Below are 25,638 nucleotides of genomic sequence, written 5' to 3'. Positions count from 1 at the left end.
AAGAAATAACAGAGAAGCTGGGAGAAGAGCAGAAACCAGCCAGGCAGTTGTTATTGGTGGTGGTGGTGGTTTGTACCTAGTTCAAGATAACTGAGTTCTCAGTTATTGACATCAAGAAAAGGAGGGACCAAAAAAAGGCATTAAAGAGATGGATGAAATCGGAATTCCAAGGGGCAGACAAACCAGGTAGCTTAGGAATAGCAGAAAGAAACGACAGATACAGCGATCAAAAGAAAGTGAACAGAAAAAGCAGCTCACAGTGAAAAATAAAAGTCATTTGAAGTGGAGTTAAGAAGGAGAGAGAATACAGGAGGTGCAGAAAGTATAGAAAAGAAAGAAGGTGTGAGTATCTCTAAGAAATTCCTTTTGAAGAAGTGCTGGCTTCACTATGGGCTTATCAAGACTTACGATTTAAACACATTTAAACTATTTAAAGTAAATGGGGGTTGTAGGCTATCATTTAAATTTCAGCGTAGAAGAATGTTATTTTGGCCGGAGGCAGGTGTTAACAAACAGATTTGAAGAAAGGCAGAGGGTACTAAGCCACTGGACTCTGGCCACGTCTTTAGCCTTGTCCAAGCTTGTTTCCTCATATGTAAAATGAGTTGTGGGAAGGATCAAAATGACATATGTAAAGCCATAAGTAGCCCTTCAGTAAATTACTATTACTTTTACTAGACTGGAAGCTCTATGAGGACAATCGTTAGCAGATGGAAATTCAGTAAATAAATAAGCTAATAAATTCATTCATTCACCAAGAGCTTATAGGGTACTGGACATCATTCTACACACTGGGGATCTAGCAATGAAAAAATATAAAATCTCTGTCCTTGTGGAGTTTATAAGCTTAGGTTGGAAAAGAGGGACAATAAATAAGAAAAGTAGAAAACATGTCTGATGATGGAGAATGAAAAAATACAAGAGGATACGGAGTGCTGGGTGGGGAGAACTATGTTAAGTAGGGAAATCAGAGGCAGCTATGTGGGGCTGTTTGAATACTGACCTGAAGGAGACAGGAGCAGCCAGTGCAGATAACTGAGAGAAGACAGCTCCAGGAAGGTGGAAGACCCAGCCAAAGGCCTTGAGATGAGAGCATGCTCTCATGTTCCCAAAGCAGCAGGGAGGTGGGCAGACCCATAGCAGGGTCAGAAAGAAGGAAAGTGCTAAGCAATGCAACAGAGAGGCAGGGGAAAGACCCTACTTGGAATGAGCTGTGGAATTTTGGGTCGTTTCAGCTTGGGAGAAGGTCTGACTTGGGTTGGCGGAGGATCACTGGCTGCTGTCCAGAGAATGGACTGTAAAGGGTGCAAGGGCGGGAGTCAGGACTAAGGACATCTGTTTATTGACACAGATGAGAGAGAGTGGTGATTTAGACTAAGGTGGTTGCAGAAAGTGATGAGAAGTGCTTAGAGGCTGGGTACATTTGAAGGTAGTCAGGTACCTTCTGACTAATTGCTGACCAACTGCTGACCGATTCGGGGATGGGCAATTGAAAAGACACATGAAGAATGATGCTAAGTTTTCTTACTGAAGAAGATGAAAGATGAAACTACTATTTACTGAGGAGGGGATGAATGCAGGAAGAGTAGCCTTTGGCTGATGGAAAGATCAGGAATTTGCTTTTGTATATGTTAAGTTTTAGCTGCTCATTATTCATCAAAATGAAGATGTCAATGAAGTAGCTGGATTAAGAAATCTGGAGGTCAGGGGAGAGGTTCTGGGCAAAGACTTATAACATCCGAGAGCGTTATAAGAATGTGGATCTTTAGAGAGAGTATGGATACTCTGGAGAAAAGGTCTGAGAACTGAGCTCTGAGCATTCCAACATTTAGAGGTTGGAGAGGTGAGGCGTTGCCAACAAAGTGACTGGACAAAAGTGGGCTGTAAAATCAATAGAAAACCAGGAAGCAGAAAAAACAAAATTTAAAAAACCAAAAGGGGAGTTCCCATCATGGCGCAGTGGAAACGAATCTGACTAGGATCCATGAGGATGCAGGTTAGATCCTTGGCCTTGCTCAGTAGGTTAAGGATCCAGCATTGCTGTGGCTGTGCCTGTGGCTGGCAGCTGTAGCTCCGATTAGACCCCTAGCCTGGGAACCTCCATATGCTCCGGGTGCAGCTCTAAAAGGCACACACACAAAAATAATAAAAATAAAAATAAAAAATAGAAAAACCAAAAGGAGTCCCAAGGAAGAGGAAACATTAGCTATATCAAATGATGCTTAAAGGTCAAATTACATGAGGAATTAACTGTTAAATTTCACAGTATGGAGGTGAACGGTGATCTTTGCAAGAGCAGCTGTGGGAAAATGATGGATAGGAGAGGGAAAACCTGATGGGAGGGAATTCAAGACAGATCTGGTGGGGGTTAAAGCAAAGACAGTGCCTACAGGCAATACTTTTGAGGAGTTTTAAAAATCTTTATGACTTTATTATTTTTTGGCATGACATTGCACAGGCTGGGACTTCCTGCACAATGTTGACTAGAAGTGGTGGGAGTTAGCATCTTTGCCTTGTTCTTGAGTTTAGAGGGAAAGTATTCAGCCTTTTAGCATTACATAGGACATTAGCTATAGATTTTTCATAATTGTCCTTTATCAGAAGGAAGAACTCTTCTATTACTTATTTTCTAAAAATATGCATTAAAATCAGGAACAGGTATTAAATCAGCACATGCTTTTATTGCATCTATTGAGATGACACTATGATTTTTCCAATTTATTCTGTTATTACAGTAAACCATATTAATTTCCACATATTAAAGCAATCTTTTGCTACTGAGATAAACATCAGAGGTTTTTATAGTGCTGGATTTATAATATCTTATTAGGAATTTCTGCATATACATTCACACAGTATATTGATCTGTAGGTTTTATTTTCCTGCAATGTGCTTTTCTGATTTATATACTGAGTTTGTGCTAACTTCATAAAATGAGTTGGGAATATTTTCTCTTCCTTTATTTTCTGAAAGAGTTTAAGCAAGATTGGTGATGGTTCTTGCTCAAATTTTTTAAAAAATTTAATAGTGAAGCCATTGGATTCTAGAGTTTTCTTTTTAGCCAATGAGTTTTGTTTGATTCTTCCTTAAGAATTCAGTATTTTAATTTATTTTTTAAAAATTTATTTTCTTTCTTTGGTTTTTGCTTTTTAGGGCTGCACCCAAGGCATATGGAGGTTCCCAGGCTAGAGGTGGAATAGGAGCTACAGCTGCAGGCTTACACCACAGCCAACACAGGATCCAAGCCACGTCTGCAACCTACACCACAGCTCACGGCAATGCTAGGGAGTCCAGGGATCGAACTCACATCCTCATGGATACTAGTTGGGTTCGTTTCCACTGTGCCACAACGGGAACTCCAAGATTTCAATTTTTAAAAACACATATAGTTCTATTCAGATTTCCTATTTCTTCTGGAGTCACATTTGGAAACTTGTATTTTTCAATAAAATTTTAGTTTCACCTAACTTGTCAAATTTATAAAAATATCCTTATTATCATAATATCTGTAAGATCTGTAGTAATGTCCCATCTTTAATTCCTAATCTTGGTAGTTTGTGTTTTATCTTTTCTTCTCGATCTGTCTATGTAAAGATTTTTCAATTTTATTGATCTTTCCTGAGAACCAACATGTAAGTTCATTGATTTTCCTCTGTTGTCTCTCTATTTTCTTTCTTTCTTCCTTCCTTCCTTCCTTCCTTTCTTCCTTCCTTCCTTCCTTTCTTTCTTTCTTTCTTTCTTTTCTTTCTTTCTTTTTTCTTTCTTTCTTTTTTTTTCTTTCTTTCTCTTTTTTAGGGCTGCACCCACAGCATATGGAAGTTCCCAGTGTAGTGGTCTAATCTGAGCTGCAGCTGCCAGCCTATACCACAGCCACAGCAATGCCAGATCCAAGCCCCATCTGCGACCTACACCACAGTTCACGGCAATGCTGGATCCTTAACCCACTGAGCGAAGCCAGGGTTTGAACCCGAGTCTTCATGGATACTAGTCGGGTTCGTTAACTGCTGTACCACATTGGGAGCTCCATGTGTTGTCTATTCTCTAGTTCATAGATTTCCTGCTCTAATCTTTTTTCCTTTCTTCATTTTATTTGCTTTGGCTTTTATTTCGTTTTCATTTTCTAGTTTCCTGAGATGAAAGCATAAGTTAGGAGTTGCTGGGTTTTTGTTTTTTTGTTTTTTTTTTTTCTGTAAAGGGCCAGAGAGTAACTATTTTAAGAATTTTGTGCCACATGTGGTCTGTGGTGCTGTTGCTGCCTTCTCTTTCATCTCTTTCTCTCCTTCTCTCTTTTACTCTCCCTCCCGCCCCTCCTTCCTTTAATATAAAAGCCATACTTAGCCCAGGAGCCACAGTTTGCCAACCCCTTGTTTAGATCAGTGATTTAAAACCTTTCTTCTTTACTAATATAAACCTTTAGAGCTATACATTTTCTCTATGCATTGCTTCATTGGTATCCCACCATTTATTTACTTATTTATTTTTGTTTTGTTTTGGAAAATACATCTTTTTTTTATTAAAATGTTACATATGTTATCATATAAATATATTAACATGCAATGAGTACAATGAATCTATTTTTTATTTTATTTTTTAATTAAATTAATTTTTATTGGGGTATACTTGATGTAAGTGTTGCATCAATTTCTGCTGTACAGCATAGTAACCCAGTCATACATATATACACATTCTTTTTCTCATATTTCTCAGTCCCATCTCAAGGGACTGAGTGTAGTTCCCTGTGCTTCTTCATCGGTGCTGAAAAAGTTCATTCAGGTAAGTTGTTTTGTGACTCATCTAGTCGGTTTTTATTCCTTACAGCTCCGTTAGTAGATGTACACACACTTGAGACTGTTTTGTCTCTTTGATGAACTGACTCTTCGGTGATTATGAAATATCCCTATGTCGTGAAGGACCTGATAACAGGCTCAGCTATGCAAATTGAGTGTATGAACTGAAAGTGTGTCTAGCAGACCCCAGGTGTCCTGCACACAGGACCTGCATCAAATTCCCAAGTGCAGCCAAAATGCGGGGCAGCCATTGCACCTGCGCCAGGCAGCCCTCTACTGACCACGTGACCCCCCCCTTTCCTTGCTTCCAAAGGAACAAACACAGTCCGTTCCCCCCCCCCCCCGCCCCCATCCCGTCCCTTTAAGCACCATTGGCCATCTTTACTGGTGACAGCCAGGCCTGGCTTATTTATTCATATTTAACTCCCAAAAGGAATGGAGTCAATCGGAAAAGGCATACATAGGACAAAAGCAAATGATAACGTTTAAGTGAAAATGCAGGCAGGAAAAACATAATGAAGCCAGAATGATGTGGAGGGACCTTCACTTCGTCCTATGATGTCCTATATATTCACTAAAGGCGGGCTGCTGATTTCCCGCAGGCTTTCTAGCAACCAGTGTACAAAGATAACTTAAGAAGTTGCTTGTGTCCTTAAGAGAAAAACAAAACAACAGTTTGGAAGCTTCATAGCTATTTTTGGCAAAGACACCTGAGAGATGAAATACCCAGGACCCTCCTAAAAAGAACACCATGTGATCTGGTGAATAGCTTTGCACCACAAGTACAATCACGAGGTTCCAGAGCCGCTCTTTTTTTTTGTTTTTGCCTGTGCCCCTGGCATGCAGAAGTTCAGGGGCCAGGGATCGATCCCAAGTCACAGCAGCAACCCCGGGCATTGCAGTGACAAAGCCAGATACTTAACCTGCTGCTACCACCAGAGGAACTCCCCAAAGCTGTTCTAATATGGCCAAAGTGCAATCAAAAAAATTCTATAGGCAGCCAAAATAATTCAGCCTTAGGTATGTGGTTCTCTAGAGGTCTACCCAAGGGCAGATTTTTTTTCTATTTTGTTTTATTTTATTTTATTTTATTTTATTTTATTTTATTTTATTTATTTTGACTTCTTAGGTCTGCACCCGTAGCATAAGGAAGTTCCCAGGCTAGGAGTCGAATCACAGTTGCAGCCACTACCCTACACCACAGCCACAGCAACACGGGATTTGAGTCACATCTGTGACCTACACCACCGCTCACGGTAACGTCAGATCCTTAACCCACTGAGCGATGCTAGGGATCGAACCTGTGTCCTCAGTGAGACTATGGCCATGATGTAAACTCCTTTTTTTTTTTTTTTTCTCTCTTTTTTTTTTAAGGGAAGATTTTGCAGATGCAGGAGGACAGAGAGAGTTTCATACCTTCCAGGAAATCCTTGACATGGACCATTCCCTCTACCTCGTTATGGCAATGACTGTGCAGTGACTTTTAACATCCTCTGGCTGACAAGCACGGGCATGTAGCTATTCTGAGCGGCTGGTTAGGGTAGGCGCACCTGCTTTATTGGTCTGGCAAGCTGGAGGTAGAGGTGACATTCTCCTAGGAAAGCTGGAGCAAACAGAGGGTCTGGCAAACAAAAGTACCACCCCAAAAACCAATTCCAAATAGCTCCTGATGGGGGAGGGGCTTTCCTGTCGGGAAGCCTGGGCCAGATCCCTGAAGGGGGGAGGGGAGGCTCAGGGTGGGTCTGCTAGAGTGGAAGTTGATTCCTGGGGAGATGTTTAAACTTCTTTCTGTAGGCAGGAGACAGGGTTTTTAAATCCCAAGGAAACCTGGAGACAGCTGCACTTAGGAAACATTCTCCTAAAGCCTTGGGGGAGTCAAGGAGTGACCAGTCACGAGCAATCAGCCACCCACAGTCCCATTTCGGGTGCAAAGTGATGGGGCCTGAAACTAGGGCGTAGGCTGTTTACCAAGAGGTCAGAGGAAATGTTGGAGACACAGGGCCATTATGTGCTGGGACTTCAAAGGGATCCATTAAAAATGATCCCCAGCAGGAGAAAGGCTGCACTCAAAGAATGTCAGCGTCTTTACAACCTTCCAGCAAGAGGTGCATTAAAAGCTAAATGTACAACATATTTTAAAGAGCGGCCTCCTGGCCCTCCAATTTTCTTCCTTATCTGCTGTGAGTTGTCCCAGAGACTGGTTCACTGGATTCAATTCCACAGAAAACCCCAAATATCTTCAATACTATTATGTTTAGTGTTATCCATTAATAAGGGTTTAAATTAGCTACTAGATATTCATTTGAGCTGATTTTTCAAATGGTCATAGCCTTCATCAGCTGGATGTGCCAGGCTTGGGGCTGGTGTTTTCTCTATGCCAAGCAGTGAAGTCACCAGGAGGGGCTGACAGAGAAATTTAGGTTAATCTTAAAATACAATCAGTTCCTGTTCATGGAGTGGATGAGAATTAGGCATTGATATGGTTGAACCAATGTGATTTTTAGACATACACTTTGGGATATGTGTTGGACTACTATTATATAAGATATAATAATGTGATCCAAATGATCTAGCCGTCACATTCTTGGGCATATATCTGGACAAAACATTCATTTGAAAAGATGCATGCACCCTGATATTCATCTCAGCAATGTTCACAATAGTCAAGACGTGGAAACAACTTAAATATCTATCGACAGATGAATGGTTAAGAGGTGGTACATATACACAGTGGACTATTACTCAGTCTTAAAAAGAATGAAATAATGCCATTCACGGCAACATGGATGCAACTAGAGATTATCAAGTAAGTCAGAAACAGAAAGACAAATACCATATGATATCACTTATCTAAAATATGGCACAAATGAGCCTATCTTCAAAACAGAAACAGATCACAGGCATGGAGAGCAGACCTGTGGTTGCCAGGGGGGAGGGGAAGGGAATGGGATGGACTGGGAGTTTGGGGTTGGTAGATGCAAATGATTACATATAGAAAGGATAAGCATTGAGGTCTTACTGTACAGCACAGGGAACTATGTCCAATCTCTTGGGTTAGACCGTGATGGAAGATAGTATGAAAAAAAAAGAATGTATATATGTGTATAACCGGGTCACTTTTCTGTACAGCAGAAATTGAAGGAACATTGAAAATCAACTATATGTTAATAAAAAAAAATTAAAGAAATAAAAGAACGAAAGGTGATTTCCAGGACAGAGAAAAAAAAAAAAAAAAAGAAAATCTCCTTCTGAGGTCACAGGTAAGCTCTTCCCCGAATTGCTCAAGGTCACAACAGGAGGAGGCCATCAGTTACAGTCATTGCTAAGCTCAAAGCAGTTGGCTTCAGAGAACATTTGAAACTCACCCAGCCCAGACTTCGTCCCAAGGTGGAAACACAATCCCATGATACAGGGCTCAGCCCCGAGTGCCCCTTCTTATACTGTGTCATGCGTAGTAACGAGGACCCCCCCCAACCTAGAACATTTTTCTTCAGGCTGGAAATCTAAACCATCATTGCTTCTTGGCAGCTGATTAGATCAAAGGCTATTTTGTAACCAAATGAAGTCACGGCAGAGAAAGCTTTTTGAAGGTTCTAGAACAGGAGTTCCCATGTGGCTCAGAGGGTTAAGAACCTGACTAGTATCTATGAGGATTCGCATTCAATCCCTGTCCTTACTCAGTGGGTTAAGGATCCAGTCTTGCTGCAAGCTGCAGTGTAGGTCACAGATGTGGCTCAGATCCGGTGTCACTGTGGCTGTGGTGTTGGCCTCAGCTGTAGCTGATTCCACCCTGGCCCAGGAACTTCCATATGCTGCAGATGCGGCTGTAAAAAGGAAAAAAGAAAGTTCTGGAACCATAGTCATTTCAAGAAGGTCACAGTGGATTTTTCTACCCCCAGGTTTCTTCTCTAGCGTCAATGTCATAGAAATGCCTTTCTTAGCCCCTCCTCCACCACCTGCTAGCTCTCAGGGACAGGACCCTGGGACAGGACCCTAGAACAGGAGCTTAAAGAAGCATACAGGACAGTTACTCCAGCTACCTGCCCTGGAAGACAGCCCTGTGTCTGCCAGACATTGCCAGATATCAATTCTGGAAAGAAATACTTACTCCAACAATAATCTGTTTATACATAAAGGTGTCTCACTACATTTCTTATTTCTCAGTTGCTAAACATTCATTTGATAATTAATTTCAACCGCCATTGAAATTAATCTAATCTCAAAATGGAGTACCAAGATAAATGGAGTACCAAGAATGTGTGACATAAGGTCTCAGAGCAGAACTAAAACAAGGACCAGGGTTGGCCTGTCAAGACACGGAATGAGTCTGGTTCTTTATTATTTTCCTGGACCATGTCTCCCCTGTTCCCATCCCATTCCTTCAGCCACACTGGACTCAAGGGTCTTTTAAATGTCACAAGGAAAATTGGAAGTGTATTGGCTTAGTGGACAGTGGAGGAGAAGTATGTTCAAATAATTTATAGCATGTTTGATTTTGTGGGAAGAGCAGAATTGTCTGTTTGTTTCTTTTTTATAATAACAACTTTGTATTTCAAGGAGCCTGAATTTGCTTTAAAATCTGTCCATAGGAATAAAATTTTTCCTGCCACCTATCTGGCAAGCTAGATTTTGAACATGATATAATAGCTTTCCTCAGAGAATTTTTATTGCAAAACAATGCTTTTTTTTTGGCTGCACCTGTGACATGTGGAAGTTCCCGGGCTAGGGATCCAACCACAGCACTGACCTGAGCCACAGCAGTGACAATGCCAGATCCTTAACCTGCTGAGCCACCAGTGAACTCCTAAGCATCATTTAATTAATTAATTAATTAATTTATTTATTTATTTATTTTTTGCCATTTCTTGGGCCGCTCCCACAGCATATGGAGGGTCCCAGGCTAGGGTTCGAATTGGAGCTGTAGCTGCCGGCCTACGCCAGAGCCACAGCAACACGGGATCCGAGCCACATCTGCAACCTACACCACAGCTCATGGCAACACCAGATCCTTAACCCACTGAGCAAGGCCAGGGATTGAACCTGCAACCTCAAGGTTCCTAGTCAGATTTGTTAACCACTGAGCCACGACGGGAACTCCAACATCATCTATTTATGAGACACTTACCAACTTGAAAAGTGATTTCTCAGATAGCATCTCTCTCTCTTTTTTTTTTTTGTCTTTTGTCTTTTTAGGGTCTCACCTGCTGGATCCTTAACCCACTGATCAAGGCCAGGGATCGAACCCTCAACCTCATGGTTCCTAGTCAGATTCGTTTCCGGGAACTCCCTCAGATAGCATCTCATTCACCGCACACATCAACCTGGGTATGTAGATATGATTTCTTCTTCTGGAAATAAGGACACTGAGTCTTAAAAACAACTTGATCAGTAGAAGGGTCTGGTTTTTCGAATTTAAAATCAAGTATTTTTCCCTAATCACACAGTGTCTCTGGAGGCCTGGCAAATGACCGTCAAAACTTCTCTGAATTGGGAGTTCCCGTCGTGGCGCAGTGATTAATGAATCCGACTAGGAACCATGACGTTGCGGGTTAAGTCCCTGCCCTTGCTCAGCGGGTTAAGGATCTGGCATTGCTGTGAGCTGTGGTGTAGGTTGCAGACGTGGCTCGGATCCCGCGTTGCTGTGGCTCTGGCGTAGGCCAGTGGCTACAGCTCCGATTGGACCCCCATCCTGGGAACCTCCATATGCCGCGGGAGCAGCCCAAGAAATGGCAAAAAGACAAAAAAAAAAAAAAAAAAAAGTTCTCTGAATTGACTTTTTTCTACCCACCCAGAGGAGAAAACGAAATAAACCAACATCAGGCAGTTGCACAGGAACACTGACATTGGGCAGGTCTGAAGCACAAGAAACGCTGAAAAGTATATAATATCTCTGAATTGATATGGTTCCCCCCCACCCCCGTCTTGCCCCATTTCCAGATGAAGAAAACCAATGCACTCAACTTGACTGAGAAGAGTTATTTTCTAATTCATATTTAATTCAAAGTTGTATTATCTTGGTTCCTCCCCCCACCCTAAAACTTCTTTGTGAGTGTTGAATGTTAAAACATGCAGACTCTGCTAATGTTTAGCAGGAAGCTCCCTCCTCTTCCCAGACTTGCTATCTGGACAACCATGGCTTTGTCTTGTTCACCAACATGTCACATAATTTGAAATGAAAAAGACGTGTTGAGAAATTCTGAGTGGAGAACCTATTATTTCACGGGTCAAGTTTGGAACCACGAGACTGTAGACAGAAGGAAAGACTCGCTAAGGATCTCCATGTTGCCACAGAGAAGAGGGCATTCCAGCAAGTTCCAAAATGAGCAGGCGCTATGGCTGGACAAGGACTAGGCAGACTAGGCGGGTGAGGATAAGGGTTGGCCTTGGATAAGCTTTAGATAAGATTAGGTTACACGGATACTTTTTAAATGTCCCTGCAGGCTGGTGATTATGGGGTGTGAGCCAGACTCATTTCTGTGTGGCTGATACATTTCACAAAGACAGGCACATAAATCTCATTTTTCGGCTTTTTTCCAGACCCACTGGTCACGTGTAGCTCCAGGCCCTTAACAAACTCGCCTTTGCTGTCCCTTGTTCCTTCTGAAGGAGCCATCCAGCTTGCAGGCTGCATTCTAGAGACTGACTGAGCACCTAAAAGTGGGGGGCGGGGGGGGGGGCACATTAACGTTTAGGAGCACACACAAGCACAAGTTTTATTCTTGTTTTTTGTTTTGTAAGATTTTTATTTTTCCCATTATAGTTTATTTACAAAAGTTTTGTTTTTGAATTTTGGCAACCAAAGAGATTACTCCTTTTTTTTTTTTTTGGTCTTTTGTCTTTTTAGGGCTGCACCCTCGGCATATGGAGGTTCCCAGGCTAGGGGTCCAATTGAAGTTACAGCTGCTGGTCTATGCCACAGCCACAGCAACACAGGATCCGAGCCACGTCTGCGACTATACCACAGCTCATGGAAATGCTGGATCCTTAACCCACTGAGGGAGGCCAGGGATTGAACCTGAAACCTCATGGTTCCTAGTCGGATTCGTTTCTGCTGCACCACAATGGGAACCACAATTACTCATTTTTTTCATAGTCTCTCCTTATTTCTCCTTCCTTCCCACCCTCCCTCTCTCCCTCCCTCCTATTCTTTCTGCCCCTTCCCGCCACTCTGTCTCTCCCTCCTTCCCTCCCTCCTCCCTCCTCTGTTCACTTCTGTTTCCCTCTAGGCCGCTCTCTCTCCTCCCCACTCCCTCCTTCCCCTCTTCCCTCCCTCTCTCCCTCCTGCCTCCCTCCCTTCTGGTCTTTCTTCCTCCCTCCCCCCAAGGCAGTGGAGTTTACTACCAAGGCCAAGGGCTTTGGAATCAGCTACATCAGGGCATTCACCCCTCCTCCATCACTGGTGACTTTGAGGCCTTGGGCATCTTACCTCCTCAGCCAATTATCTCATGTCTAAAAGAGGCATAAAAACGCCTACTTACTTTATAGACTCATTGTGAAGACTATTTGGATAATATAAGCAAAGTGCTTGCTGTGGTACCTGGCACATAACTGGTGCTCAGGAAACCTCACACTGTCTCCTCTTCCTCCCTCAACCATCCCTTTCTGGGCTTCCTACCAGGAGGCTGTCATTCACGGGGACAGGCCAGGAGGCCCTGCCCCTGAGGGCCTCTGTCTGTCAGAATCTGGCTTAGTCGATTTTGCACAGCCTGCAGGAATAAAACCCTGAATATATAAACTTTGCAAGCATTTTGAAAGTAAGCTGGCTTCGGTTTTCAAAATATTACTTATTGTTTTGTTATCAAGAAATATACCCACCAACTTCCCACATGTGTGGCCCCCTGCCCAGGATCACGGCAAAGATTCATGATCTACACACACAAACACCCAAAGACAAAGGCGATTTTCACCACAACTTTGTTTTAAGTAAAAGGACAAAGTCATCTGTATTGGTTAGGTTTTCTTGTTTAAATTAGTATATGAGCAGAAACTGGAAATATCTGACCAAACGAGAAGGTAGTGCCATTCTTTGCAAGGAAATACTGAGAAATGAATACACCAACAGAGAAAAATGTAGTCTCACAAATAATAGAAAAGGTAAGTCTCCACATAACGATGCATTTCTAATATCATTTTTCCTTTTCTTTTTTTTCTTTTTAGGGCAGCACCTGTGGCATATGGAAGTTCCCAGGCTAAGGATCGAATCTAAGCAGCCGCTGCCTGCCTACATCATAACCAAAGCGACACCATATCCTTAACCAGCTGACAGAGGCAAGGGATCAAACCTGCATCCTCTCAGAGACTACATAGGGTTCTTAACCCGCTGAGCCACAATGGGAACTTCTTAATATCATTCTTTCTTGAACATTCCCCAAACCTGCTTTATCAAATGAGTCTTTTATATATATAATTTCCTAGGACCTCCCCTAAGAAGATTTCTGGAAAACAAATCTTGCTGTGATAAAAACATAGGAGTCCTATACTAAAGTGGATAATGAAGGCTGCATGTAAACCTAAAGCATAAGTAAACTGCATTTCAGTAGCTTTGACACCTTCCACACACGTGGCATAGCCTCAGATGACAGTTTCTGCTTCATCGTCCCATGAGAAAATGCTTTTTACTGCAGCTCAGGCCATTTGCCGTGGGGAACGCAGGACTTGCTGCAGCCCAATTCTCACACTGTTCCAGAAGTCACATTTTCTGACCCCAACTTAACCACCCCCTCAGCCCCACCGAAGCCACAAACTCTTGACATTCTTTTTCTGTGCCCCTGGGCCTGACTCCTGATCTACTACCCAGCTTCTTTCTGAAAGTCCTTTCTCCTCTGGGTTTCAGGCTGGAAGGCTGGTTCCTGTTCCCTTGGCCGCTCTCCCCAGCAGGGGCTGGCTGCTTCCACATGCTCCTCCTGCCAGTACTTCCCACTGATGCCTTCAGAAGATTCTCTCGATGTACCTGGGCCCCCCATCTTGCTGCTATCTTTTACGGCCCTCCATCCTTCTGTGAAGCCTTTGACTCTGTCTCACTATCACTCTGCAACATCCCTCCTGCTGTCACTCTTGGGATTTCGGCATCTGCAGAGATGCTCCCTCTGGCATCCTAGCCCCTCACCTCCACCCCTCTGAGGACCTCATCTTCCACTGGACCTTAGCCACTCACCTCCTTGGCCGAAACCCTGGACCCAGATGTCCCCAAAGTGCTTCCCCGCTTATTAAATACTTGTTTCAAACCTCCTTCTCTGCAGCAACCACCTCCTCTCTTTCCAGCTCCCTTCCTGCCCACTTCAGCTCCAACAATCCTGTGCCCTCCCCAGATGCAGGAGGTCCTCCCTCCAGGTGGCACTTTTTAACCCCTCTCACACCCTCCCTCCTCTCCTCTCTCAGCCGTCACAGTCACTATCACAACCTGCATACATTCTCAGCTCCCTGTCCTTGCCTTTATGACATCCATCTGACCATGCCTGTGGCATGCAGAAATTCCCAGGTCAGGGATGGAACCCTTGCTACAGCAGCGACAACGCGAGATCCTTAACCTGCTGAGCCACCAGGGAACTCCGATCTCAGCCCTGATTAGCTCAACTCTGCCCTTCCCTGTCTGCACCCATGAAGCTGAATGTGGCTTAGGGAAAAACATGAGCAACTGTCCCAGGTCTTCCTTTAGAGTCATGGCTGCTGATCTCAAGTGAGCTCTTCCTGCTGCTGATGGCGTATTTCCGCATTCTATCACCTCCTGCCTGCCTCTGCGTTTACCCTCCTCTCCTCTCACAGGAGCCACCCTGGATCCCATCCTCCCAGCCCTGCAGATCCCGTCACGTCACTTCCCATCCCAGCCAGTCCTCTTCTTCCCTTCGCCTGAAATTCCTTCACTCTGCTTCATCATTGCATTAATGTTTCTGATGCCCAATCCTATCCCCAGCCGGCGGACAGATGCTCAGGCATGTGGACCTTGCTGATGTGACCCTGTATCAGCAGGAAGCCAGCAGCTTCTCGCCCTCCCCCTTGACACCAGCCATGGTCCCAAGCCCTGGGATATTCACCCACTGCAACTACTCCCCGGGAGGAAATTATATTAAACCCCAGCAGAGAGGAAAAGTTCAACTTTCCCCTGAGGGCATCCTACAGTGGAAGCATTTTATATCACCTGGACTAACGGGCCATCAGAGCTGGAAAGAATGTATAATCGCTCCACTCCAAGGCTTTGATGAAAAGAAATCAAGGTTCTGAGAGGCCAAGTGATGTGTGTGTGTGCCTGGTTGAATATCCTGACCTCAAGTGGAGTGTTCTTTGCAACTGAGAAAGTGATACGGAACTTCTGAAAGGCCATGCAACTGATTGATGTCAACATACTCCAGTTACTTAGTGTTTGATAAACCAAACACTGTGGTACCCACGTAAAAAACCTGAAAGGAGGAATGAAAGAAGAGCAAATGGTCAGATAGAAAAAGAAGTGCTGCCTAAGAGTTGTGTGGGTTCGCTTGGCTCTATCACTCAGTAGCTGTGAGCCTAGAGAAAGAATTCACCTGCTGGGGCCTGGATGTCCCCATAAGTTAAATGGAAGGAACTGGTGGGACTGTGGCCATTCTGAGGGTGGATGTCACTTTCCCAGGTGGGAAATGTCACCTTCATAGGCTTTGTGTCTCATAAAAGACTCCCTCCTGCGCCTTTTTTTTTTTCCCTGCTCCTATTCCTGGTTCTTCTCTATTTCATTTATAAAGACAGCATTTTCACACTGCCTGGCTGCTCCTGTTGGAAGCCCTCTCCTCTTCATTCATTTCTCTCCTCTTCTTAGAGGAATAAGCCAACCCATTGACTGAGGTCACCTGGATGACCACGGGAGAACAGAAATGGATTGACTAGATAATCAACTCTCACTTTCCCATTTATCCGTGTCCACCTACTTGGATGATGGTTAAATGGGTCTTAAAATCCAACAGATTCCATTTCTTTTGAAAAGCCTTGAACTAGGTGCCCCTCACACTGTGGGTCTTCTCAAGGGCTTTATCTGTGTCCTTGACTTAGCTTGAAAGCTGAGGACTAATCTGCCAACTCTTGAATGATTTCCTTAAAGCCTCCCTGGTTGAGTAGATGCAAGGAATACTCATAAACCCAAGAGCAGCCAGGGTGCTGTAATCCTGTTCCCTTACAAAAAATAACAACAAATATATGTATTTTTAAATTTCTATTCTGGGATGCATGGGCCAAAAGGAGCAGAATAAAAAAACGTAGCTTCTTAGTTTGGTTTTTATGTTGGCACCTGAAGCACATGGAAGTTTCTGGGATAGGGGTTGAATGGGGGCTCCAGGTGTAGACTTATGCCACAGCCATAGCTAGGGCAACACCAGATACGAGCCACATCTGTGACTTACACCACGGCTTGCGGCAATGCCAGATCCTTCACCCACTGAGCGAGGCCAGGGATCGAACCTGAATCCTCACAGACACCGTGTTGGGTTCTTAACCCGCTGAGCCACAACAGGAACTCCCTTTATTTGTATTCTTGGTCTGAATTTGTATCAGGCATTCCTGATAGTACCACCCAATGGAAATAAGATGTGCCATGGATGCTGATCAACCCTTTGGGCCACCAAGGATCTAAACCCATATTCTATGTTTGGGAAACTACCCACTGTGCCAGAGACACACCAGCTGTTCACCAAACCTTTTTACTTTTCCTTCCGGGTACTCAGCTAGACAACATTTCTCTTATTGTTCTGTTCAATCCTGGACAATAGAATTTAAGAGAAAATGAGGTACCCCGGGTTCAGAACTGGCCCATGACAATTTTCCATGCACTCCTCTGATCTCTGCCAGCTTAATACTGAAGCCCAGGGTGACCTTGAAAGCGATGTTCTAGAGAATAGACAGAGCTTCTATTTGCCACGATCCCTGGCACGTGGAATGGAATCTTCCCTGACCTCCACCACTTCCCCTCACTGGTTTGGACTCTATGTGAATGCAAACATCTATTGTGTCCCCCTGGAGCAGGCTTAGCTATTACAGCAACTACCCTGACTTCAGCCACTGTACCCATGATATGGGTCTCAGAGAGGGGGGTAATCACTCCCACCACAGGATCGCAAAGTCAGACACTCTTTTAACTACTCGCCTGTGCACTAGGAGCGCATGCATGTGGCCTCAGCTTTATCCCCCTGACACATACACACCAGATGTTGACTAATGAGCTAGTGACAGTGACACGGAGAAGCAGGGCTGGATTGCAGCATTGCTGGAAGGGAGGTGGCAGGAAGCAGGAGCCATTCATTCTGTTTCTGGGGTTGGAAGTGACAGGAGCAGCATCCACTATCCAGGGTCATGATGTCAAGGACGTGAGGACAGTGCTGGGGCCACCAGCTGAGATGCCACCTGATTACGGGATCAGCACCGTTGCGTGATTTTAGAGATGGCTCTTATGTGACAGCCACCGAGCCAGCTTCTCCAGCCATCTCAGAAAGTCTGTGCCCTGTAGACCATCTTCCAATAAGCTCTTCCCCCGCTTAAGTTAGCCAGATGTTTGCAACTAAAAAATTCCTATGAATACAAGTGTACCTGTTTCAGTGAGAGAAAGATGGACCTTCTTGCTCCCTGGCCCTGGGGAGGCTGCCTTCCTCCAGGACTCATTTCCTGAGTCAGAGTCAGCCTGTGCTGTGAGCGGCTCATGTGTCCACCGGTGGCTTCACTAAGCTTTGCCAGGGAAACTCAACACATCTGGATTTTGACTGCCCCTGGTGGTGCCAAAGGTGGCTAAAATTTGACCAAAATGAAGCCTGCTATTTGGGAAAATGGGAAAAATGGGAAGAAAAGTGAAATCCTGAAGAGAGATCTTAGAAAAATCTCCAAAGAGGGGAAAGTAAACAAGATCTTCCCTGGAAAGACTGGTCTAGATGTGGCAAATCGATAGAAATCACAATAGCTGTTTTAGGTCAACTGGCTTCTTCCTGCAAAAAAAGTATAATTTAGAGTTTGTCACGCTCTCTGCTGCCTCAATAGCTCTCTGTTCAAAGTCCAGTGGAACCAGAACTGGGTCAAGGAAAAAGGGGTGTTCAAGAGCGAGGGGTATTGGAGCAGGTTAGCTGGCTTTTTTCCCTTCCGGCATCATGGCTGGGCGACTAGTCACCTTATATGACCTCCGCCTCTGTCTTGTGCCCAACACATCCGTCTTGGTCCTCTGCTTCCTTCTGTATTTCACCTGATGACGTTTCTAGCGTCTGGAATCCAGTGGATCCTGCAGTGTGACAGGGCACCTGAATCCGAGTTGCATTTGAGAATGGCCAATGAAAGACGGCGGGAATGACCTGGTGCCTGTCCTGGAGGCTGGGCCATAAGGGGCTTATTGCAGTGTCCGTGCTCGCCCTTTCAGAGCCCAGAGACCACCCAGCTGTGAAGATGCCTTGTCCAGCCCACTGGAAGCTGAGCTGTACCTGAGGGAGAGCCAAGAGGCCAGGGCTGGTAGCCAGCCCCGGACATGGCTGGTGAACCACCCCCACCCCCCTAAAAAAAATTGATAGCAGGTAAGACCAAAACATTCATTGTGGTAGATCAAGATCTTCTGTTTGTGATGAGGATCTGGCAGACAAAGTGCAGTGAATTTCTAAAATCTAATTAACTCTGAACCCCTTCATTGCAAAGGTGGGTTAAGTTTGCCGAAGATGCTGTAAAGCCACATAGAACTTGTGATATAACCCTACCTCAGATTCAACTCGGCTAACCTTAAAAATTCTTCCTTTGAATTCCAGGAAAAATGGAAAGCTCTCCAGGTAGACACTTCTACTGCATTATCGCGCCAGAGACCCTTAATTTCAGCCACATCCTGTGGCATTTTCTGACATTTGCGAGAAATATCAGGGAAACATTGATTCTCTGTTCCGTAGAATCTGCTCACTACTCTTTCGGCCCAGTAACCTTTTCCAAAATAGGGTCCCTAAATTAGCTTCCTAGAATGTGTAAGGATGTGCCAGCATCCTCTGTAGGGTTTTAAAAATGGGAAATGTTGGCCATTTGTTCTTGGCTGAAAGGTGTCCTTTTGTCACTCACTGTGAGGTACTGGTTGGCCATGACCCCCTTCTATTTACCTTTCTAGCTTTGTCTGTGACCCCTTCCTCCCAAACAGCCTGGAAAACACATCTGGCCACTTAGTGCCTCTCTGTCATCACAATACCTGTTCCCTTCTCTCCGTTCCAACTGCAGCCCCTCCTCTGTCAAGCTGACCAGACCCCAGTCGGATTCCAGTGCCCCTTCTCTGGTCACCCGGTGCCCGTGCATGGTGCTGCCATACACATCTCGCTGGGCAGTAACTACTCACTGCACATCTGTCTTCTAGAAGGCTCCAAGCTCCATAAGGCTGCACCTTCACATCTGTACTCACAGCACCTAACCCAGTGCTTGACATACAATCAGTGCTGAATGAATGTCTCCCCAAAAAATAACACTCACGTGTCAGACTCGCTAGTGAGAGATTCACTCGCATGTGTCAAGGGCATTTGAAAGTGGAAATATCCAAAATGGGGCTTTTAAAAAAAATCCTCAAAAAAAAAATTAAAAAAAAAAACAAAATGGGGCTCTTGATTACATTTCCCAAACCCCAAAGTGCTGCTCTTCCTCTAGGCTTCCCAATTTCATTAAATGCACCTCCGTCCACTAGGCACTCAACCTAGAAAGTGGGGAGGGTGCTGAGCACCCCCCTCTTGAAACACGCAGTCCTGCCCGTCCACCTCTGCGTCCCCAGCACCACCCGCCCCCACCATCTTCTCTCAGGTGACCACAGACATTCCTAAGTGTTCCCCCTTTTTTTCTGCTTTCACCCCCCTTCTCCCCCTCCAGTACACTCTCCACACAGCTACCAGAACAAGCCCTTCAAGTGCAGACAAGGTTAGGCATCCCCCTTTCCAGAATCCTCCATGGCTCCCCACTGTACATGGAATATGACCCTGCCCCCTGCCTTTCTTTTCTTCTTTTTTTTTTTTTTTTTTTTTTTGTCGTTTTAGGGCCGCACCTGCTGCATATGGAGGTTCCCAGCCTAGGGGTCTAATCAGAGCTGCACCCACCCGCCTACACCATAGGCACAGCAACGCCAGAAACAAGCCACATCTGTGATCTATACCACAGCTCATGGCAATGCCAGATCCTTAGCCCACTGAGTGAGGCCAGGGACTGAACCCACGTCCTTACAGTTATTAGTCGGGTTCTTTACCTCTGAGCCATGACAGGGACTCCCTCCCGACTTTCTGGTCACATCCTTCCACCAGGGTGGCCTCTGACTCCTACACTCAGCACTTGGAACATTCTTCTCCCCATCCTCCCCGAGGGCCTTCCCTGACCATCCATCTAACATAACTCCTCCCGCTCACCCTCCGACGTAATTTCAGTCACAGAACTTCGTTACCCTCTTCTACAGCCTTCCTCTGACCTGTTACTGGTTTGCTCATTTGTTTACGTGTTTATTTTCCACGTTTCGAGGGTAAAACTCTCACAGCATCTCCAGTGTCAGAACATTGCCTAGAGTTCCCGTTGTGGCTCCGCAGGTTAAGAACCCAACATAGTGTCCATGAGGATATGGGTTTGATCCCTGGCCTCGCTCAGTGGGTTGTTGCTGTGGCTGGGGTGTAGGCGGGCAGGTGCAGCTCCAATTAGACCCCTAGTCTAGGAACTTCCATATACTACACCTGTGGCAGAAAGAAAGAAAGAAAGAAAGAAAGAAAGAAAGAAAGAAAGAAAGAAAGGAAGAAAGAAAGGAAAGAAAAGAGAACACTGCCTGACACCAAAGAGGTGTTGCAGTGGAGAAAGGCAGTACCAATGAATGAGGCACCAAAGAACCCAGGAGACGGGCACAGGAGCACAGCCAATGTGCTGACACCCACAGGACCCACCACACAGCTCCAGCATCTGATCAATGGGAGACCTGGAGTCACCTTTCAAGATTCGAGCCAACCCAGTAACAGAGCAGCATGCATTCCCGAAGCACCTGCACATACATGACTTCATTTAAATCAAAGGATGACTCTATGAGGCAACCCTCTTCTTATCATGTCACCGGTGATTTAAAAAATCTCAGAGACACCTGCCCACCACAGACGATGGCACTTGCAACACAGACCGAGGTCCTGTTTCCGGTCTGGCCACTCTACGCAGGGACAAGCTGTGCTCCAGACCTGCTTCTTCTTCTGAGTTTTTCCCAGAAGGAAGGAAACCAAAGTCCTGACTCGCTACTACTCGAAGGTTTACACCAGACTGTAGGTTTCACTTGATTATATTCTCAGGTGACTGGGGTTTAGTTCTATCCAAATGCACTGAGGAAAGTGGCTGCACAAGCTCCTTTGTTCTATCCTATAGGACAGGCATGCCATGCGTCCTTTTTTAAGGGCGACTTCTTATGAAAGCTTTGCCTGATAATGAATCCAAATGACTGACTTTCAACAATGTCCACGGTAAAGCATCACTTACCTCGGAATTCCAGTCCTCGAAGCTGAAAGGTGACAAGACCATTGCCGATTTCAATCAGGTGCACGAAAGCATTGAGATAATCTGAAGCCAAAATAAAGCAATCGCCGGAGCTGTAGTTACCCCATCGCCCAAGGACCAGGTCTCCACAGAGGGACTCCTGCAGGGCCCTTGTCAGGTGCTCGTAAAAAATGGAATTGAGGTTGTTGTCATTATTCCCTGAGGACAGGATGAGAAATAGCCCCGGTGAGTCCTACTCTGGTGTGCCGGATGTGGGGGACAGCAGGCTGTCATTTGAAGTGAATCAGACACCTCTCTCATCAGAGTGCATTTTGTGAGACCCTCCTACTCCTTCTCTCGAGACCTCCTCCAGGTCAATGTCATCTACACAAATGGACTGAGTTCTTGCCTAGATGCAGACAACTTACGAAGTCCAGGTGAGATCTCTTGCTGCAGCTCAACACCTGTAACTTCCCTGTCTACCCCTCTTGTATATTTCAAATGCTCCATCCCCCGCGCCCCGCCCAGTGTGTCCAACTCAGGCCCCCTTCTGTTCTCAGAGGGCAGCACCACCATCCAGTCGGCCACAAGCTAGGGATCCCCACTCCTTCACACCCAAGCCTCCCAATTTTACTTTCCTCAAGTATTCTTTGCATCTTCCTACTTTTCCCCCATTCCTGTGTCCATTCCAAGCTGTACTGGTCACGGGACTCTCTAGATACCTTCGCTGGGACACCTTCTAGCTAACCTATTCTCTATCCACAGCTGGAAGGAGCTTTTCACACTGAAAAGGGGACCATGTCCCCCAGGACTCCACCAGCCTATTATTTAAAGTGATTTCTCAGGGTTATTAAGATAGAGACATGACTTCATCATATCCCCTGTAACAGGGTCTCGTAAGTTATCCTTGATAGGAATAAGCTGGGACGGCCCTGATCAAGCTCAGGGCGGATGGTCACCCCAGGGGCGCTGTGGTCTGCTCTCTACCTCTGTCCCGCACTAACCCCTCCCTCATCCTTCCCGCTTGCCACGCGGGACTTCTCTCCATTGAGTGACTCACATGCCCCTTTCCACCCTGGGCTTTGTAGAGACCCGCCTTTTGGCCTGGGTTTCTCCTCCAACCTCCCTGGCGTGTTCCCCCTACGGTTCTCTAGACCTTCGCTCAACTGCCCTTTCCAGGAGGCCTTCACCGACCACTGCGCCAGTCCTCATCCCTTGTTACAGGCCGTCGGCTCTGTGACCCTCTGCTTTGAAGCACTTGTTGCAGGTGGAATTCGACTTTTGTGCACATGTGTGTATGGTCATTGGATTAACATCTGCTTTCCCCAAGGCACGATACAGTGAAGGAAGACTGAATTTGCTTATTTTTGTATCACAGTCCTGGCAGAATTCTTACATGTTATAGGGACTAACTAAATAGCTATTGAATAATAGATAACACCATAGCTGATACAGCTTCTTTAAGAGAAACTTGGTTTTAGAGAACATATCCATCAAGTAACTCTAGTGTTTTTTTGGGTAATCAAAGTCACCGAGATATAATTTACACTCAATGAACAGTGTGTGTGTGTTTGTGCGTGTGTATTTATATACACACATAAACATACATATTTTATATACACACATAAACATTCATATTATATATACACATACACACACATATGCTTCAATATAAATAATTATTGCTAATATTATGTATTACATACAAATACAATGAACGGTGTGCATATATATATGTTTATATACATATATGTATGTGTGTGTGTATATACATATATACATAGATATATGCTTCAATATAAATAATTATTGCTAATATCATGTTATATACAAATATACTTTATATATTATATACATAGATATAAATTATTATATAGAGATATTTACTGTTTTTAAATTATACATGTGTATATATATATTGGTTGGGGAATAATTTATATAGAATAAAATGTCACTCTTTTTATTGTACAGTTCTATGTGCCTTAAACAATGCCTACAGTCACGTAGGCACTACTCAGAATGATGCTTTTGTGTTGCATCCATATTGTGGTACAGAGCAATAGTTCATTCTGTTTCTTTTGGATGCAGGTACTACAGTTTGCTTATCTATTCAAAAGCTGAAGGACATTTGGGTTGTTTCTAGGTTTGGCGACTATAAATAGATCTGCTCATGATATTCATGAACCGAAGTTGAGGTGAAAAGCCTTGAGTCACCCCTAGGAGTGGCACCACTGTTGTCCAAAGCGACTGCACCATTTTGCATCCTTCTCCCAGGGTGGAGAATTCTGGTGGTTCTGCATCCTTGCCAAGACTTGTATTGTCAACTGTTTTTGGTTTGTTTAATCTTAACTATTCTAACTGGGAGGGAGGAGAACACCAGGGCAGAGAGGGGGAAGGACAGAGCAAGGAGATGGAGTGGAGGAATAATACCCAGCTTCCCAATGGAAAGGGGCATGAAAGGGGGGTTCGTGGTGCACTTCCTTTCATGTCCCTGCTGGGCATAGACTTCTACTCCCTCTGTCAGATCTCTCAAGATGAAGGATGGACTTTTAGGGAAGACTAGGTACCTGGGAAGTCCTCCTGGTCTGTGGTCCTAGGGGTGGAAGAAGTGCTGGGAGGGACCAGGAGAAAAGCCTGCCCTCCGTGCTTTTATTTTAGGGGTATCTCTTCTTTGGGAAGTAAATCCTGGCTCTAGAAAGTCAGAGAAGCATAGAAGCATAGGGTTGCTTCAAAGAGAAAATGCCTAAAGCAAAGCTCCAGGATCCCCTTTAGACTGTGCACTGGCATTGGAGACAGAGCTTCAGGGAGGTCTGAGGTAAAGACTGGAGATCTGAATGCAGCTTCTCTGCTCTGTACCCTCCAGAAACAGCACGACTGGGGGTGTAGGAAGGTGCAGACTAGCCCCAAATGCACCTGCATAAGGAAGAGCATTGATCCACCACTAAGCCGTCTACAAGACAACACTATCAAGCTATGAAGATCATTGCCAGGCATTCATGACAGTTAAAAGCTGAATTGAAATGAGTGCATTGACAACCTAATTATGATTAATGGAAAGAAATGAACAGTTCCATGGGCTGAGTCATGTCATGTAGCCTAATAAAGTATCAGTAAGCTTAATTTTCTCTGCCAATGAAGCCTGCCTGACCTGCCATGATATTCATTTTCTATGATGAATCAGCTCATGTCCTGAGACACTAATCAGAGATTAGTTTGAGTGTCTGGCACTTTTAAAGGAAAAGTCTGATTGAGAGAATTAACTTTTGCTTAAATGTTCAAATAAAACAAAACAATTTAAACCACTAAAAGTGGAGATCATAGAACACATTGACCTCATATCTGCACAATTAGAGTACAATGAGACAAAATGAGGAACATCTAAAGACAATGCACTTATACAACTATCCATATGCTAATACCAATGGTCCTGCAAAGACACAGAGTCCCATGGCTCCGTACTAGAGTTATTTATACCCCAGCCCACGCTCGCTCCCCAAGTCAGACTGACATGAAGTTAAATGACAACAAAAAAATAAGCCAAGTATTTTCAAATTTCAAATTAGGCTTTCAAATTAACAATGTATATGCAATACGTACATAGCTAATGAACATGCTACAGTTCTTGCTAGACAATTTCTGGCCCAGGGGAGAGAATGAGGTGGATAAAAATAGAGAATAATTGAAATATATATTCTGATATGAGCAAAAAAAAGAGGCTGAACAGTTAAAAATGAGATGGATTATGGGAAGAAAAAAGTAAAGTGATTTTCTGGACGGTAAATAAATCCTTCCACAGGTTATTTTATTTTTGTCCTTTTAGGACTGTACCCGTGGCATTTGGAGGTTCCCAGGCTAGGGGTCGAATAGGAGCTGTAGCTGCCAGCCTACACCACAGCCACAGCAACATGGGATCCGAGCTGCATCTGCAACCTACACCACAGCTCGAGCTCGTGGTAACACTGGATCCTCAACTCGCTTAGCAAGGACAGGGATCGAATCTGCGTCCTCATGGATACTAGTTGGGTTCGTCAACCACTGGGCCACGATGGGAACTCCACACAGCTTACTATTGAATAAAGTTTTTGAAGACTTCTGGATCCTGGAATCTGAAATGGTTTGCCTTTAAAACATCATAACACTGATGTTTTTTCCGAAAATATTTTGCCAGAAGACCAGTACCAAGGTTTTTAGTCTGTATTTAATGTTTATCATACACAACATGAAATGTCATAATTAACAGATATTCACTACTGAAGAGACATCTAATCAATTCTAAATAATGAAGGGATGTATTTCCAAACCAAATCAGGAGACATGATCAGTTCTATATGCGCAGTTTCATTTTTACCATCAGCTTATTTACCAAGATGTGCACTGTCTCCATGGCTAACAAAAGTAGCTACTTAATCCCCCTTTTAGGATT

At 44.5% G+C, this 25,638-nt stretch overlaps 1 protein-coding gene and 1 long non-coding RNA gene across 7 annotated transcripts in view; one reads left to right on the top strand and one right to left on the bottom strand.

Moving 5' to 3' along the window:
• Positions 1–25,638, top strand: part of LOC146396806 (uncharacterized) — a 769,570-nt gene that overhangs the window by 271,268 nt on the left and 472,664 nt on the right. The gene's annotated exons all lie outside the window — the stretch shown is intronic.
• PCNX2 (pecanex 2) overlaps positions 1–25,638 on the bottom strand; it is a 293,795-nt gene that overhangs the window by 40,926 nt on the left and 227,231 nt on the right. For all 6 annotated transcript variants that reach the window (XM_021074292.2, XM_084996835.1, XM_084996833.1 and 3 more), the window contains one exon: positions 21,219–21,434. In XM_021074292.2, the coding sequence (XP_020929951.2) occupies positions 21,219–21,434 (216 nt within the window). The remainder of the gene's footprint in view (positions 1–21,218; positions 21,435–25,638) is intronic.

This window comes from Sus scrofa, chromosome 14, assembly GCF_054392235.1.
Source record: "Sus scrofa isolate SSC_HxYL_T2T_F1_AM1 chromosome 14, Sscrofa_HxYL_maternal_Yorkshire_Landrace_v2.0, whole genome shotgun sequence".
Taxonomy (NCBI): domain Eukaryota; kingdom Metazoa; phylum Chordata; class Mammalia; order Artiodactyla; family Suidae; genus Sus; species Sus scrofa.
The sequence above is the reverse complement of the archived record's forward strand: the minus strand, read 5'-3'. Positions and strand labels throughout refer to the sequence as shown.